Source organism: Balaenoptera acutorostrata, chromosome X, assembly GCF_949987535.1.
Source record: "Balaenoptera acutorostrata chromosome X, mBalAcu1.1, whole genome shotgun sequence".
Classification (NCBI taxonomy): domain Eukaryota; kingdom Metazoa; phylum Chordata; class Mammalia; order Artiodactyla; family Balaenopteridae; genus Balaenoptera; species Balaenoptera acutorostrata.
The window spans coordinates 90220294-90237605 of NC_080085.1; the positions used below are offsets into that span (position 1 = coordinate 90220294).

Here is a 17312-nt window from a genome sequence, read left to right on the forward strand (position 1 = left end):
GTAAGGCCAGACACTATCAAACTCTTAGTGGAAAACATAGGCAGAACACTCTATGACAGAAATCACAGCAAGATCCTTTTTGACCCACCTCCTAGAGAAATGGAGATTAAAACAAAAATAAACAAATGGGACCTAATGACACTTAAAAGCTTTTACGCAGCAAAGGAAACCATAATCAAGATGAAAAGACAACCCTCAGAATGGGAGAAAATATTTGCAAACAAAGCAACTGACAAAGGATTAATCTCCAAAATTTACAAGCAGCTCATGCAGCTCAGTATCAAAAAAACAAACAACCCAATCCAAAAATGGGCAGAAGACCTATATAGACATTTCTCCAATGAAGCTATACAGATTGCTAATAAACACATGAACGAATGCTCAACATCACTAATCATTAGAGAAATGCAAATCAAAACTACAATGAGCTATGACCTCACACTGGTCAGAATGGCCATCATCAAAAAATCTACAAACAATAAATACTGGAGAGGGTATGGAGAAAAGGGAACCCTCTTGCCCTTTTGATGGGAATGTAAATTGATACAGCCACAATGGAGAACAGTATGGAGGTTCCTTAAAAAAATAAAAATAGACCTACCATGTGACCCAGCAATCCCACTACTGGGCATATATCCTGAGAAATCCATAATTGAAAGTGAGTCATGTAGTACAATGTTCATTGCAGCACTATTTACAATAGGCAAGACATGGAAGCAATCTAAGTGTCCATCAACAGATGAATGGATAAAGAAGATGTGACACATATGTACAATGGAATATTACTCAGCCATAAAAAGAAATGAAATTGAGGTAATTGTAGTGAGCTGGATGGATCTAGAGTCTGTCATACAGAGTGAAGTAAGTCAGAAAGAGAAAAACAAATACCGTATTCTGACACATATATATGGAATCTAAAAAAAAAAAAAAAGGTTCTGAAGAACCCAGCAACAGGACAGGAATAAAGACACAGACGTAGAGAATGGACTTAAGGACACAGGGAGGGGGAAGCGTAAACTGGGATGAAGTGAGAGAGTAGCATGGACATATATACACTACCAAATGTAAAATAGGTAGCTAGTTGGAAGCAGCTGCATTGCACAGGGCGATCAGCTCGGTGCTTTATGACCACCTAGAAGGGAGGGATTGGGAGGGTGGAATGGAGACGCAAGAGGGAGGGTATATGGGGATATATGTATACATATAGCTGATTCACTTTGTTATACAGCAGAAACTAACACACCATTGTAAAGCAATTATACTCCAATAAAGATGTTAAAAAATGATAAAAAAAATACTAAATAAATAAAATAGGAGAAATAATAGCGTGTTTTATGCTGCTGGAAAGATAACTGATTACAGTGAAATAAACATAATGAAATCATTTTTGATGAAGATATATGTGTATATTTGTGTATGCATGTATATGTGTGTGTCTGTATAGACACAGACGGCCACTGATATAAGTCTGGAAGGATATATACCAAAATGTTAGCAGTATTTATCAGTGTTAGGATATGCAATACCTTTCCTAAAAGTTTTTCTTTTAATTACCAATTTTTCTACTGTGAGCATATATAACTTAGGTAATAAAAAATAAGTTAAAGGATAGGGAAAATAGACATTCCCAGAAACTTCAATTAAACAAATTGCAATAGGACTTCCCTAGTGGCACAGTGGTTAAGAATCTGCCTGCCAATGCAGGGGACATGGGTTCGAGCCCTGGTCTGGGAAGATCCCACATGCCGCGGAGCAACTAAGCCCGTGTGCCACAACTACTGAGCCTGTGTACCACAACTACTGAAGCCCACATGCCTAGAGCCTGTGCTCCACAACAAGAGAAGCCACCGCAATGAGAAGCCTGCACACTGCAATGAAGAGTAGCCCCTGCTCGCTGCAACTAGAGAAAGCCCGTGCACAGCAATGAAGACCCAATGCAGCCATAAATAAATTAATTAATTAATTTTAAAAAATTGCAATAGAAAAGTTAAATGAGTTTCAGAACAAAGGACATTTCTAAAGCAGCATATGAATTCAGTTAAGAGTATAATCATGAGAACTATCTCACCATTCTTTGTTTCCTCCAATGGAAGGACCAAAATCTGGGACCACCCTAAAACAAAAAAGGTGCCTAAAAAATAGAAAGCTTATCTTCCATAATCATTATTTTCAATGGCTACCCTTTCTGCTCTTTGGATATTTTCTAAGTATCAAGAGTGCTGTTTCACATCACACTTCTATATGGATCCAGATACAGTCTCCTCGATGGAAAGCAAAATTATCTTTAATAGTAGTAATAGTGTCCATACAACATTTATTATGGACTTACCCAGTAAAACAGATTGTGAATCTCACAGGAGAAATGTGTAGTTAAGGGCCTCTCGGAAGTTTGTCCTTCAAATCTGGAGGATAAACCATCTACCCTCGTTAATGCCATTTCAGAATTGGAAACATTTCTAAGACAACCAGTGGGCCTTTCTCACTGTCTTTTACTAACATGGTGGTCTGGTTTAGAATCTAAGCGTGTAAGTCTGAGGATTTGGAGCATTTCTAAGAATATGTGGTGTGTTTTAAATATCCTCTGATTATAAGGCATATTTTATTTAAGTTAAAATTTATTTTTGAATAGTTATTATAAATATGAGGTTAGAAATTCGAAAAGCACACACAAAAGTTCATACAAGTAAGCCTCCAAGTCTCTTTCACATCTTTGTCTATCAATAGGTTACCCTCCAAAAGAGGCAAGCCACTAACAATGTATAAGGATGCCAGTTTTCCCACCTTTTCTCCAATCCAATTTGTTTCCAAACTTCTTGTTCTTTGCCAATATGATTGATGAGAAACTATATATCATTGTAATTATAATTTGCACTTCTGTTATTATCAGTGAGATGAAACATTTTCTCATATATTTAAGAAACGTTGATTTGTCTTTTTTATGAACAATCTGTTCATATATTTGCTTATTTTTCTACTGGGTTGTTGGTCACTGGTCTTTATGATTTCATAGGGGTTTGCTATATATTAAGGAGCTTAGTAAGGCATAGTTTCAAGCATGAAAAGAAGACAGAAAAGGAAAAAAAAAGCTATCAAATCTAAATTACGTGTATCCTACCAAATGTTCATTGCAAAATGTGATATTAAGATTCTCCAGGTTTCTTTCCAAAATGTATTTTTAAAAAAATCTTTGCTTCCTTCCTACGTTGAAAATTATACACAGAGCATCTCCCATGTGGCAGACACTAGGCTAAGCCTTGGGGTTACAGACATCAAAGGCAAAGACAAACCTAGAGATAGGCCTTGATCTGCAAACAGTAGAAGGTGCCATGGAATATTCATGACTCAATGGCCCCTCACTTTTTTCAACTTGGAATGGAAAATCAAAAAAAATTTATATGTTCAGGGAGAATGAGCATATGCATTCATTAGGCAGGATGTAGTGGTGAGAGAAGTCAGGAGAGCAGCTAGGATCTCCCTTGAGAAGTGCATGGGTAGTGTCCCTTTTTCCTTACAGAGGACAGTGAAGAGGAGCCAGGTGAGGCCGTACCTGGTGCCTGACACCTGGCTGTGGGGTGAGACAGGGAGGGTTGTCTGAGCCGGTGCGGGTTCTGACAGGGAAAGACCCTCTTTCCTGGGCAACTGCGGGGGCGGCGAAATGGCAAAGTGTGCTACCGTGCTACCACTGCGACTGAGAAAATGGCAGTGTGGCAGAGAGGATGACCACACTGGTGCAGACAGGTGGTTTGTTTCCTCAGGCCAGAGGTCTATCTAGGGCTGCTGTCCCTTAGAAGAGGGGCAGTGGCTCGGCCTCCACGGTCGCTGCCTGCCACCTTCCTCCCGTCCGTGGTCCCAGGAACAGTGAAAGCAGAACTGGGGAGGGCTGCCCAGAACCTCGGGGGTGGTCTGGGCTTAAATCGCCTCTCCTCTCCCAGCCTCCTTTTCTGATATTTCCTCTACCTCATCTGACTTTTTGTGCAGGCAATATGGTGGGTCAGGCGTAAAAAGGGCCCCGCAACGAGATAGTTTGGCATTTAATCCCTTCTCACTTTAGTGCTGCTTTCTTAACTCTCTTCCACTTCATCTTCCATTTTAGGTGACAAATAAGGAAACCCTGCGGTGGGGTTGTGGGGTGGGAGGTGGCTCAAGAGTACAAAGATACTTGAGATTCATCCTCTTCCATGAGTACAGAGTTGTTTTCCACATACCCATGCTCAGGCTCCTGCATGTTTAGGTGCAGAAAATATCGTGGGCGTCAGGAGGGGAGGCAGGGCATAAGAATGCCTTATGTACACACCGGGGTAGTTTGGTATTAATATGCTTCTCTCCGTCCATCTGTGCTTCCCTATATTCTCATCCCACCTTACCTTCGACTATTTCTGTGCAAGAAATACGGTAGGCAATAAGGGCGAGAAACTTAGAGAAGAACAAGAAAAGACTAAGGTGTTTGATATTGATCAGCAAGTCGGACTAGAGCAGCTTTCCAGACGCCCCGCCCCGCCCCTGCCCTTTGGTTCAAAAGGCTGATTGCTGAGAAGGGCGCTTTGAAGGGGCTTCTCTCATAAAGGGGACGCATAGTTTTTGGACTAGATAAGAATTCACCTTCCTCTTTCAGTCTTGAGCCTCTTTCCTGACCTTCTTACCTCGGCCCCCTCCCCCAACCCACCCACTACGGCGGGCCGCAGGCTTTGGAGAAGGGAATTTGTAACAACTATATTTTCGTATCCGTCCGCCTTATCGGGCCGAAGCGGATTCACTGATGCCACCTCCCGAAACCCGTATACATTTCAGTTCAGGGGAATAGATTGTAGGTTTGGGGTGGAGGAGCTCCCTAACAGAGGGGAACTAATACCGAGACCCTTTGGTTTAGTCGGCTTCTCTCCGTCCAGCGCTGCTTTCTAAAAATCCAGACCCCGCCCCTTCCCACTCCAGTACCGAAACGGCCAGGGTAGGCGGGACGGAGCTCGCCGACAGAGAAAGTGGCGCTATGCAAGGCCTGGTATCACTCCGCTTCGGTGAGGCCGGATCGCCTTCAACTCCCCTTTGCTGCTCCCGCTGTCGGTTTTGGTTCTGGGGACGTGGAGAGACAAAGTCTGCGGAGGAAAAGGTAGCTGTTAAAAGAATCACTAGGAGCGGGTCCCTGAGGAGTCCTGGGGGCGGTAAGGAGAAGGAAATTCCAGAAAGTTACAGTCGTTTGCCAGTTACGGCCCTTCATCTGATAAAGCAGGTATCTCGTCGTGAATCCGCCGTGCCGGGCCAAACCCCAAACATAGTCGCCGCCATTGTCTCGTGTCCTTGTATCCGTCTGACTGTCCGTCCCTCTTTCTTAGGGCTCGGCAACCCTCGAGGCAAGGAGATGAAAAAACTGCTTCTCATCCAAGCAGAGCAGGTCAGTGAGAAGGCGGGCATTGCTTGGGAGTGTGGATATGGGTGTCAGAGATGAACGTGGGAAATGTGACTTGGTCATGGGGCACGGGTGGAGAGAGGGAGAGAGGGACAGGGGTCATTTGAGCGGCACGCAGTGATAAATTAAAATGATCTGCCTCTTGCTAGCTTGATTTCCAGACACTGCCCTCCCCCCACCCACCATGTTTGGGGAGGGAAAGGAGTGTAGTAGCGGCTTCTAGCGGAGAAATGATGGATTACATTAATAGGAGGAGGGGCTGCTGCTTGCTGTCTGTGAGAGCAGTGGTCTGGGGAGCCCTGGGAGGGAAAGAGTGTAAAAAGCGGTTGTAAGTGTTTGATAATCAAGGCCCTGGATTAGAAAAGGGTCTCCTGTCCTGGTTACTAGGCTAACTATTAATAACCAAGTCTCTCCCACTGTCTTTTCATTGGGTCGTTGAGTATGTATCATGCGTTTATATGTGTAGGTCTGTTTCTGCATTTGCGGTACTCTATGTTTCTGTAAAGACCGGTAGGGGGCAGTGAACCTCAAAGGGTATAAGAAAAAGAAAATTGGCTTAATTTCTGTAGAGAGGTCAGTGCTTGGATGTGGTAGATGGCTAAGACTAGAGCAGGTAGGGATCTTGGGGAAATTCCAGATCTCCTTTCTGCCAGCTTTCCAAACAGCCCTCCCTTATTCCCGTTGTGTTGAAGAAAATGATAGGCTTTGGGGAGAAAAAGGAAACACAAGAACTTAGATGAAATTTGGAAATCATACTTTTCATTGATTTCGAAGCCAATTTCCATGGTTTGAGCATTCCATCCCTACTAACACCACCACTATCTTGCAGCGATTTTTGAGTTGTCTCTGCAGGGGAATTGTCAGACTTTGAGAATGGAGCAGAGGAGCTTGGAGATTTGGGGGAGGGGAGGAAGAAAGAGAGAAATTTTTGGCAATCAGGTACTTGTATCCAGAAAGGATCAGTGTCCTATGTGCTGATCTCTACCAAGGGCTCGGTCTCCATTGTCTCTATTTATTTATTTACCTCTGCATTTGTGAATCTTTGCGTGTAGGTCTGTCCTTAGGTCTGTGGAACTCTCAGTTGTTGTGAAGGCTTGTAAATGGTAACCCAACTTGAAGCTAGGAAATAATGAAGAAGAGAAATGTGTCCTATATCTGTTTGGATTGGTGTGAGGGTAGAGTGATTGAGACTAGAGAATTCTATCTCTTCTGTTTTGCCAGTTTATTAACCCGTTTGGTCCCCTGCTGAATTAGTTGGGAGCCTTCCTAAGCTTTGGGGGTATAGAAGGGTAATACCTGCTTTTATTACTTCCCACTTGGTTTTCCTATTCTTATACTTCACCCCAGCCCATTTTTGAAACAGGGAAATGCCAGGGCAGTCACTGAAGAGGAAAATGGTGGGAAACAGGGAGGAGGAGCAGTCCTGAAGCAGGCAATGGGGGAAGGGACCAGAAGGAGGGAAACACTAGACAAACTACATATATAGGGACCAGGGACCAAGGTCAGTCTACCAAGAGATCAGTTTCCAATCCTCCTGTTTGTTTATTTGTCCATAGATCTGCCTTTAGGTCTGCTGTAGGGCTTGTCATCATTGGAAGCAAGGAAAGGAGGAGAAAATTACTCCAGATCAGAGAAGGTTAGTGTATGTGGAGACTTCCTCAGTAGACCTGTAGGATGAAGTAGTGGAGATGTGCTTGGGTGCAGTAGGGGTAGAGAGCCAGTCTAGGGATTCTTCAGTCTCTCTCACTCCCATTCAGCTTTTCCACTCTCCATACTCTTGTTTTGTGTCTGGAAAAAAGATCGGTTGCAACTGCAGTAGTAGGGAGCATGAAATGAAGGGAGAAGGAGTTTGCTAATTATCTGCCTTTTACACTTAGCACTGAATTTTCATACTTTCCTGTCTCTCTGTGCTAATCAACATGAGCAAAAAGTTGGAAAAGACTCAAAGCCCCATTTCCTTCCTCCACCCCTAGGTCCAACTTCAGTGGCAGATCTGGTGGCCTTGGAGTGGCTGAAGACCACCACCCTCCACAGGGCTGCGCTCAGGCACACAGCCATCCTTCCCTTCCCTGAGTGAGCTTCCTCTGCACGTTGTTTATATCACTGGCAGAGCCTATAGTTGGAAAGGGGGCTGAGTGACAACTGGACTTTGTATGAAAACACCAACCTGGGAGAGACCTTCAGTCAAGGCTGAGACGGGGGTGGGGATACATAACTTGGCCTTGCCTTTAACTTGGATCATGACTGGCTTCGAGGCTAAGGCAAGGGCAGAGGAGGGGCTGGAGCTGGCCTGAAAGCTGGAATCAGTGGCCCTGCCAACACTAGAGCCAAGGCTAAGATCCAGGCCAAGGCAGTGGCTGAGGCAGAATTGGAAACAGGACCAGTGACCCAGGCCAAGCCTGGGGATGGAGCAGTGGCCAGGACACAGGCAGTGACCTACGCTGAGGCCGTGCCTTGACAAGGGAAGTGAGCAAGATGGAAGCTAAAACTAAGACTAGAGTTGTGGCTGAGACTAAGGCAGACCCCCCTACAGAACCTGGTATAGTGTCCCAAACCAAGTCAAAGGCCATGCCTATGTCCAGGGTCAGTGCTGTGACCAAGTATGAAGTCAAGGCTGGTGCTGGAAGTGAAGCCAATATCAGGTCCTTTGCCAAGGCTGATGATAAAGACAATATTGGGTCCAGGTCCCAGAGAAGGAGAGAGGCCAGCATCAAGTTGAGGGTGGGGGACAGAGCTGGTATTGTAATCGAGTCCAGTGATGAGGCTGAAGAAAATGTCTGCTCTTGGTTTTGGACTGGAGAAGAGCCTAGTGTAGGATCCTGGTTCTGGCCTGAAGAAGAGACCCCTTTTCAAGTGTATAAGCCTCCACGTAAGATCCAGGAAAAGCCCAGGCCCACACCCAAACCCAAACCCGAACTTACTATAAAGCAAAAAGCGGCAGCATGGTCAAGGGCCAGGTTTTGTGTCCTAGTCCCAGTAGAGGGAGGGGAACGATCCTTGCCTCCAGAAGGGAACTGGACTCTGGTTGAGACCTTGATTGAAACTCCTCTTGGGATTCGGCCTCTGACCAAGATCCCACCCTATAATGGGCCTTACTTCCAGACCTTAGCTGAGCTCAAAAAACAGGTTAAGTATAGGGAAAAGTATGGGCCCAATCCAAAAGCCTGCCGCTGCAAATCACGTGTTTTTAGTTTAGAGCCTAAAGAATTTGATAAACTCGTTGCCCTACTTAAGTTAACTAGGGATCCTTTCATTCATGAAATAGCTACAATGATAATGGGTATCAGTCCTGCTTATCCATTTACCCAAGATATAATTCATGATGTAGGTATTACTGTTATGATTGAAAACTTGGTCAATAATCCCAATGTTAAAGAACACCCTAGAACTTTAAATATGGTGGATGACAACTCTGAGTCTTCTGGAGAACCAAAAACAGGAGAGTCATATGTAAACCAAGTTTGTAAGGACATAATCTCTTATACTTTGAACTCACCTGAGCAACTGGCTGGACTAAAATTATTAGTGCAGCTGAGTGTAAAATTTGAGGACCACCATATGATTGTCAATTACATTCCAGATTTCCTCACCTTGTTAAACAAGGGAAGTGGCAAAACCAAGTTTTATGTTTTAAAAGTGTTTTCGCGCTTGTCTAAAAATCAAGCCAATACAAGAGAACTGATCAGTGCCAAAGTACTGTCATCATTGGTTGCACCCTTTAACAAAAATGAGTCAAAGGCCAATATTCTTAATATCATTGAAATATTTGAGAATATAAATTTCCAATTCAAAAAGAAGGTGAAGCTATTTACCAAGGAAGAGTTCACTAAATCTGAACTTATTTCCATATTCCAGGAAGCAAAAGAGTTTGGTCAGAAACTACAAGACTTAGCAGAGCACAGTGATCCTGAGGTGAGAGATAAAGTTATACGATTAATACTCAAACTCTGAATAGCCGTATGTTCTCACAAAGCCTTGAATAATTTTTTGGTGTTGTAATATGAAATGAATGCATATTATAAGTTCAATATTTATGCCATCTGTGCTGATTGAAGGAGCCAGTTTTATGGATACCAAATGATCTTGAGAGCTTGAATGTTTGTTGATTTTTATTGTGCTATATAAATTGAGATATTTTTAGTACTTCTGCAATATGACCTAATAATGAACTTATTCATCCTGAGTAAGCTATACTTCTGTGCTTTATGTTGACATAAGTGTATTCATTTAATACTTCATTTACGTGTAAATAAAGTTGCATGCTAAAACTGGTGAAAACATTGTCCTAGTTCTTAAGTTGAAGTCTAGTCAGAGGGATAAAGCACAAGTAACAGAATAGTAAAGAGCACTGTCTGTGTCTGTAGTGGGGTACAAACAAAACAAGTTTACATTGAAAGATCACTTAGTTTCAGCATGTTCAAAGAGTAGAATCACTCTTTACACAAGAAGACAGGACTGTGCTACTGGCTGACATCTGGGCAGACCTGGAGAAAGGAGTGAAGACATAGACTTAGCAGTAAAGGAACACAGATGCTTTCATTCCAGTCTGAGTCCCAGAACTTGTGCTCAGCCTTTCACATAAGATGTCTCATCAGGATATCTTGAAGCTTTTTAACCTCCAAGAAAATTCCTGGTTCTCATTCCCATTTAGCAAAGCCATGGAAGTGTGGTTCTAAAAGGACCTAGTCCCACTGTGCCCTCAACATCCAGGTGCCTCATCTTGGGGTACCGAGTTTACTGCTTCATCTGAGACTCCCTCCCCCTGTATTCCTGGGTCTCAGAGGAGGGCCTTTCTAGGGTCTAACTACAAAAATTGCTTCATGGAAAATCTCATTTGCCCCATCTTTATGACTGTTTGTTCTCATACTTGATTTTGTTTGCTGACCAATGCTTTGGACTTGGTGATTTGCACCTATGCTTGATGACAGTGCCGTGTTTGTGCTGATCCCTTTTGATTAGAGCTCAGCTCTATGAGACAGCCACAGGAGACCAAAGTCCTTTAGGAGTGTGTGGTTAGGAAGAAATTAATTCCCCTAATCCCACTATCCTATTTATTTGTACAGTTTACAGAGCTGAAGCCATGTTGTCTATACTACCTCAGCTCCTCCTGTTTATATCTAATAAAAGCTAAGTTCTGGTTAAGAGTTTGTGGCATAGAATGCCAGAGTTTAGATTGGGATCTGGGGTCACCTCTGCCTCTCCTACCCTCTGTCTCCTTTGCTGTTATCATTCCTCTTTCCTTAACTGCCCAGAATTGGGAAATTGGGTATTGAGAAATACAGTGTACAAATACTGGTCTTTCTATTGAGCTTCCTCTCTCTCCTAACTTTTTATGTGTTTGGGGGAAGGCCTAAACCTACAAATCTCAACAAGGTGTCATGTACCCCTAGTTTTAGCAGCTGTCTTTAGTTTAATTTCTGTTGAGGTCAAATCTGAATCTATCTTCTGTATATCTAGGACTTAAAATGAAAGACAACCAACCACATTTGTGCATTAAGGGTGAAAAAATGTAGGTAGGCTTTTTGCAACATACAGTTGCAACTTAGATGATTTTTGGAGTTCTTTAAAACTTGTTTTTAATCCACAAAACTCCCATAGTCTGGAATTCCAGCTGTGGGTACTGCTTTCAGAATTGGGGATCTTCACAGTACAATTGGACCAGACCCTTTGGAAATATTCTGTGTCTCAAATGCCCTATGGAGCACACACTTAATCAGTTGATGGCTGTGGAATTTTCCGTTAGTTAAAGAGAACAGTGAGTTTGGGGTATGTAGGTGTTTGTATCAAAGCAAGAAGCTGATGGTCTGTCCTTGAGTAGGAATTATGGAAGACAGAGTCAGTTCCCAAATTGTTCCTGGGGTGTACTCAAAGTCAAAACCCCATTGCTCATTTCTTGTTTCATGTCCTTTTCTGGAAAAATAATTCAGGCAAGCCCATGTAGTATCAGGGCTGATCCAGATGTTACTTGTCTCAATATGTTGCTGGCTGGGGGTAAAAATCAGTGTAGATTTCTCATCTTTCCTGTCATCAAGTAAAGCAGGAAATCTTCCTGCAACACAGCTGGACTATTAGCACCTACCGACCCTTTGCTGGGCCCTCAATTTTATTTATTTATTTATTTATTTATTTGCCCTCAATTTTAAATGAGGAACTTTCAGGGGAATCCATCTGTATAACATCACCAAATTCCCTAGCAAGTCTTTCAAGGCTCTATATCCTTCAGCATATTTTCATTGTCCCCATTATATCCCACCTGCATTCAAGCCACATGGGACTTCAAGCTCTCTGAAGCACCTTAGGTGAGAAATCCTCATCCAGAACTAATGATTCATCCCTCAGTGAGCCAGTGACCAAGTACAAAGAAGCTTTTAGAGGAGGGGCACACTATCATCCTTCAGTTTTCATAACAGATAATTTCTTCTGAGTCAAAACTAGTCTGGTATGAAAAACAAAAACTTCTGTGGCTGTCATCCCTTGGTGTATAAATCTCAAATGGATAAGAAACAAGAGGAAATGGCTCAAAGGTTGTGCCTTTTCCATTTGAGCCTCCTGTTAAAGTAATGTCGTTTTTCTGGTATACCAAGAACAGTGGTAGGAACTTTTATAATTTACATAAATCCATTAATGTCATTATATATAAAGTTTTGAAATACAATATTACAATTACCAAAGATAGCCTAGATGAACGACTCTATTAAGTGAAAAGCTTTACAATTAATTCCCTCTCCCTTTCTCTTCATTCTGTCAGAAACCCATGGCTCCACTGTACAGAAAAATATATTTTCTTTTTGGGACTGTTGTGGCCACCCCTCAGAGACAGAATACACTATCACCCCAGATTTGGTTCAGATGCTGCTACTGATGATGTCACACACATACACACACCAAGACAGAATGAAAATTTATTACTCAATAATGAGTGTGTGTATCTTCTTTGTCCATTCATCTATTGATGGACATCTAGGTTGTTTCCACATCTTGGCTCTTCTAAATGCCGCAATGAGTATAGGGGTGCGTATATCTTTTCAAATTAGTATTTTTGCTTTCTTCTGGTGAATACTCAGAAGTGGAGTTCCTGGATGGTATGCTAGTTCTATTTTTAATTTTTTGAGGAACTTCCATACTGTTTTCCATAGTGGCTGCACCAATTTACATTCCCACCAACAGTGCATGAGGGTTCCCTTTTCTCCACATTCTCGCCAACATGTTACTTCTTGTCTTTTTGATAATAGCCTTTCTAACAGGTATGGGGTGATATCTCATTGTGGTTTAGATCTGCATTTCCCTGATGATTAGTGATGTTGAGCATCTTTTCATATGTCTGTTGGCCATCTGTCTGTCTTTAGAGAAATGTCTATTCAGGTTCTCTGCCCATCTTTTAATTGGATTGTTCATTTTTCTTTTTTTATATTGAGTTGTGTGATTTCTTTATAATTTGGATATTAACCTCTTATTGGATATATCATTTGCAATTATTTTCTGCCATTCAGTAGGTTGTCTTTTCGTTTTGTTGATGGTTTGCTAAGTGAAATAAATCAGACAGAGAAAGACAGGTACCATATGAGCTCACTTATATGTGGAATCTAAAAAACAAAACAAACAAAACAAAATGGAAACAGTAGGAGTTCCTTGGTGGCCTAGTGGTTAGGATTCTGGGATTTCAGTGCTGTGGCCCAGGTTCAATTCCTGGTCAGGGAACTGAAATCCCGTAAACTGCACGGCCAAAAAAAAAAAAGAAAAGAAAAAGAAAACAAAAAGAAACCCTGGAAAAACATGAACAGACTTACAGATACAGGGAGCAAATTTGTGGTTGTCAGAGGGGAGGGGGGTGGGGGATTATGGGGCAGTAGATGAAGAGGATTAAGAGATACAAACTTTCAGTCATAAAATAAGTAATGGAGATGTAATATACAGCATAAGGAATAGAGTCAATAATACTGTAATAATTTTGTATGGTGACAGATGGTTACTGGACTTGTAGTGATCATTTCATAATGTATTTAGTTGTTGGATCACTATGTTGTACACCTGACACTAACATAATATTGTCTCAACTATACTTTAATAAAAATAAATGAATAAATAAAATACACTGGAATAAAAACAAGGAATAACAAACCAAAAATGCAATAATACTGGCATTTAAAAAATTATTTGACTTTATGTTTTAGAGCAGTTTTAGGTTTACAGAAAAATTAAGCAGATAGTACAGAGAGCTCCCCTATACTACTACTTCTTTTTTTTTTTTTAAGGGGACTTAGTATATAGTGTAGACATTGCCCTCCTTTCTTTTTTAAAAAATTTATTTATTTATTTTTGGCTGTGTTGGGTCTTCGTTTCTGTGCGAGGGCTTTCTCTAGTTGTGGCAAGTGGGGGCCACTCTTCATCGCGGTGCGTGGGCCTCTCACTATCACGGCCTCTCTTGTTGCGGACCACAGGCTCCAGACACGCAGGCTCAGTAGTTGTGGCTCACGGGTCTAGTTGCTCTGCAGCATGTGGGATCCTCCCAGACCAGGGCTCGAACCCGTGTCCCCTGCATTGGCAGGCAGATTCTCAACCACTGCACCACCAGGGAAGCCCTATACTACTACTTCTTCTCCACCACCTCCTTTCCCTACACACAATTTCCCATATTATTAGCCTCTTGCATTAGTGTGATATATTTGTTACAGCTGATGAATGAATATTGATACATTATTACTAACTAAAGTCCCTAGTATATATTAGGGTTCACCCTTTGTATTGTACATTTCTATGGTTTTTTAAAACTTATGGTAAAATAACATATAAGGTTTGCCATTTTAACCACTTTTATGTGTATAATTCAGTGACATTAAGTACATTTACACTGTCATTTAACCATCATCAATATCAATCTCCAGAACTTTTTTTTATCATCCCAAACTGAAACTCTGTATCCATTAAACAATAACTTCCCACTACCCACTCTGATCAGGCCCTTGTGAGCACTATTCTATTTTCTATCTCTACAAATTTGACAAATCTAGATACAATGTATCCAGAATGTATCTATAATATTTGTTACTTTGTCTGGCTGTTTCATATAGCAATATTTTCAAAGTTCATCCTTGTAGCATGTATCAAAATTTTATTTATTTTTAAGACTGAATAATATTTCATTGTTTGTATATACCACATTTTGTTTATCTATACATCTGTCAATGGACATTTTGGTTGTTTCCAATTTTTGGCTGTTGTGAATCATGCTGCTAAGAACATTGGTGGTACAAATACCTGTTCGAGCCCTTGCTTTCAATTATTTTGGGTAAATAACTAGAAGTGGAATTGTTGCATCATATGGTAATTCTATGTTTAATTTATTTGAAGAACTGACATACTGTTTTCCACAGTGGCTGAATCATTTTTCATTCACATCAAAAATTCACATGGGTATCAATTTCTCCACATCCTTGCCAACATTTGTTATTTTCTGTGTTTTGATAATACCCATCTTAATGTGTGTGAGGTGGTATCTCATGGTTTTGCTTTGTATTTCCCTAATGACTAGTGATGTTGTGCATCTTTTCATGTGCTTATTGGCCATTTACATATCTTCTTTGAAAAAAATGTCTATTTGAGGCCTTTGCCCTTAAAAATAAATCCTTAAAAATAGGGTTGTTTGGTCTTTTTTGTTATTGTTGTTAGGTTTTAGGAGTCCTTTAAATATTCTTGATATTAACCCATTATCATATATTATGATTTGCAAGTATTTTCTCCCATTCTATGGCTTGCCTTTTCACTGTCTTGAAAGGGTCTTTTGATGCACATAAGTTTTTAATTTTGACAAAGTCCAATTTATCTTTTTTTATGTTTTGGTGTCCTATCCAAGAAATCATTGCCAAACTCAATGCCATAAAGTTCTTTCCTATGTTTTCTTCTAAGAGTTTCAAAATTTTAGCTCTTGAGTTTGTCATTGATCCATTTTGAGTTAAACTTAGTATGTGGTATAAGGTAAAGCTCCAAATCCATTCTTTTGCATGTGGATATTCCCAACACCATTTCTTGAAAAGAATGTCTATTTCCCATTGAATGATCTTGGTACCCTTGTCAAAAATCATTTGGCCACATATGCAAGGGTTTATTTCATGGCTCTTTATTCTGTTTCACTGGTATATATGTCTATCTTTATGTTGGTACCATACTGTTTAGATTGCTGTAGTTATTGTAGTAAGCTTTGTGTGATGTTGTGATTTATAAGTAATATAATTGGTCACTCAGAGGACCAAAATATATTTCTCATATATATTTGGTCTCCATCCATGGTTCCTGGCTCACAGCTCCTGAAACCCTTGAAATTTCCTGAATGATAAGAGCAATGGGAGCCGTTTTGTCATAATATTTGGTCTCTTGTCCTCAGTTTCTAAAATCCACTTCAGAGCCATTATGGTGAAACGGGTGTATTATTACTCATAACAAGCCTTTTTCCACCACAACTGGGTTTATGTTAATGAGGTGACTTTTGGAAAGCACCAAAGATGGTGTCCGTCACTGGAGGAACCAACTCTGTGATTAGAAGGTCGTAATATTCAGTTGAAACCCCTCCTATTACTTCCTGGGAGGGGAGAGAGGCTAGAAGTTGAATCAACTACCAATGGCCAATGATTTAATCAGTCATGCCTATGTAATGAAGCCTCCGTAAACACCCAAAACGATGGGGTTTGGAGAGCTTCTGAGTTGGAGAACATGTGGAGATTCTGGGACAGTGGAGCGCTGGGAGAGAGCATGGAAGCTCTGTACCCATTCTCCATACCTTGCCCTACGTATCCATCTGGCTGTTTCTGAATTACATCCTTTGATAATAAACCAGTAATCTGGTAGGTAAAATGTTTCTCTGAATTCTGTAAGCCACTCTAGCAAATTAATTGAAATCAAGGAGGAAGCCATAGGAACCTCTAATTTATAGCCAGTTGGTAGCTGGCTAGCCGTACAGGTAGCAACCTGGATTCGCCGTTGGCATCTGAAGTCCAAGGAGGGGGTCGTGGAAACCTCCAATCTGTAGTTGGTCGGTCAGAAGCACAAGTAATAACCTGGGCTTGAGATTGACATTTGAAGTGGAGAGCAGTCTTGTGGGACTGAGCCCCTGACCTGTGGACTCTGATGCTCTCTCTGGGTAGATAGTGTCATAATTAAGTTTAATCGTAGGACACCTTGCTGGCATTTGAGAATTGTTGTTGTTGTAGGAAACTATCTTCCCCCCAACACCCTGACACACACACATTGGAATTGGGTTCAGAACCACTTTAGTTGGTGTCAGAGAAGTGAGATTTGCTAGAAAGCCCTGGCTCACATAAACATGTAGTTTGGGAAAAGAAAGGATGAAAGGGTGGGGGTTGAGGAACCTTTGATTCATGGTCATGCATGGTATGGAACAACAGCTGTGCTACAATCCATTACTAAGGGTAAAAGTTACCAGTGGAATTTAGGGATGGATCTGTTGATGAAAAATTGACAGTCAGTCTAAGAAAGAAATAGAAAATTTTATTTGAGACAGCCTGAGGCTTATAACTAGGAAGGCAGACTTTCAGAAAGCTCTGAGGACTGTTCCACCTGTTAGAGGTCAAAGCACAGTTATATACATTTTTGAGAAAAAGGATTATATATCAAGTGATGTATTGACAGTTTACACAATCAGGATCTACATGTACAAAGTGAGTAGGGGGCCATCATGACCCCTTACAAGATTAAGAAGGAAGGTTATCTCCTAGGGAGGTCTGGTTAGTGCAGATGCACAATACACACTAGAGGAGAGGGAGGAAGCCCGAAGGGGCAGAGAAAAATTTTACGTTTAAATTTTTCTTGTCTTGCCATAAAATATGAATTTTATTTCATCAAATCCAACTCCTGGGGAGTTGTCTCACTGGATGAATAAGGAAATGCAGACTAATAAGAA

General features: G+C 41.2%; 1 protein-coding gene across 1 annotated transcript in view; it reads left to right on the top strand.

The window, feature by feature from the left end:
* Positions 1-4984: 4984 nt before the first annotated feature.
* The window catches only part of ARMCX5 (armadillo repeat containing X-linked 5), a 52197-nt gene continuing 39869 nt past the window's right edge, over positions 4985-17312 (top strand). The window contains 3 exon segments of the mRNA XM_057537679.1: positions 4985-5429; positions 7663-7848; positions 7851-9313. Of these exon segments, the coding sequence (XP_057393662.1) occupies positions 4985-5429; positions 7663-7848; positions 7851-9313 (2094 nt within the window).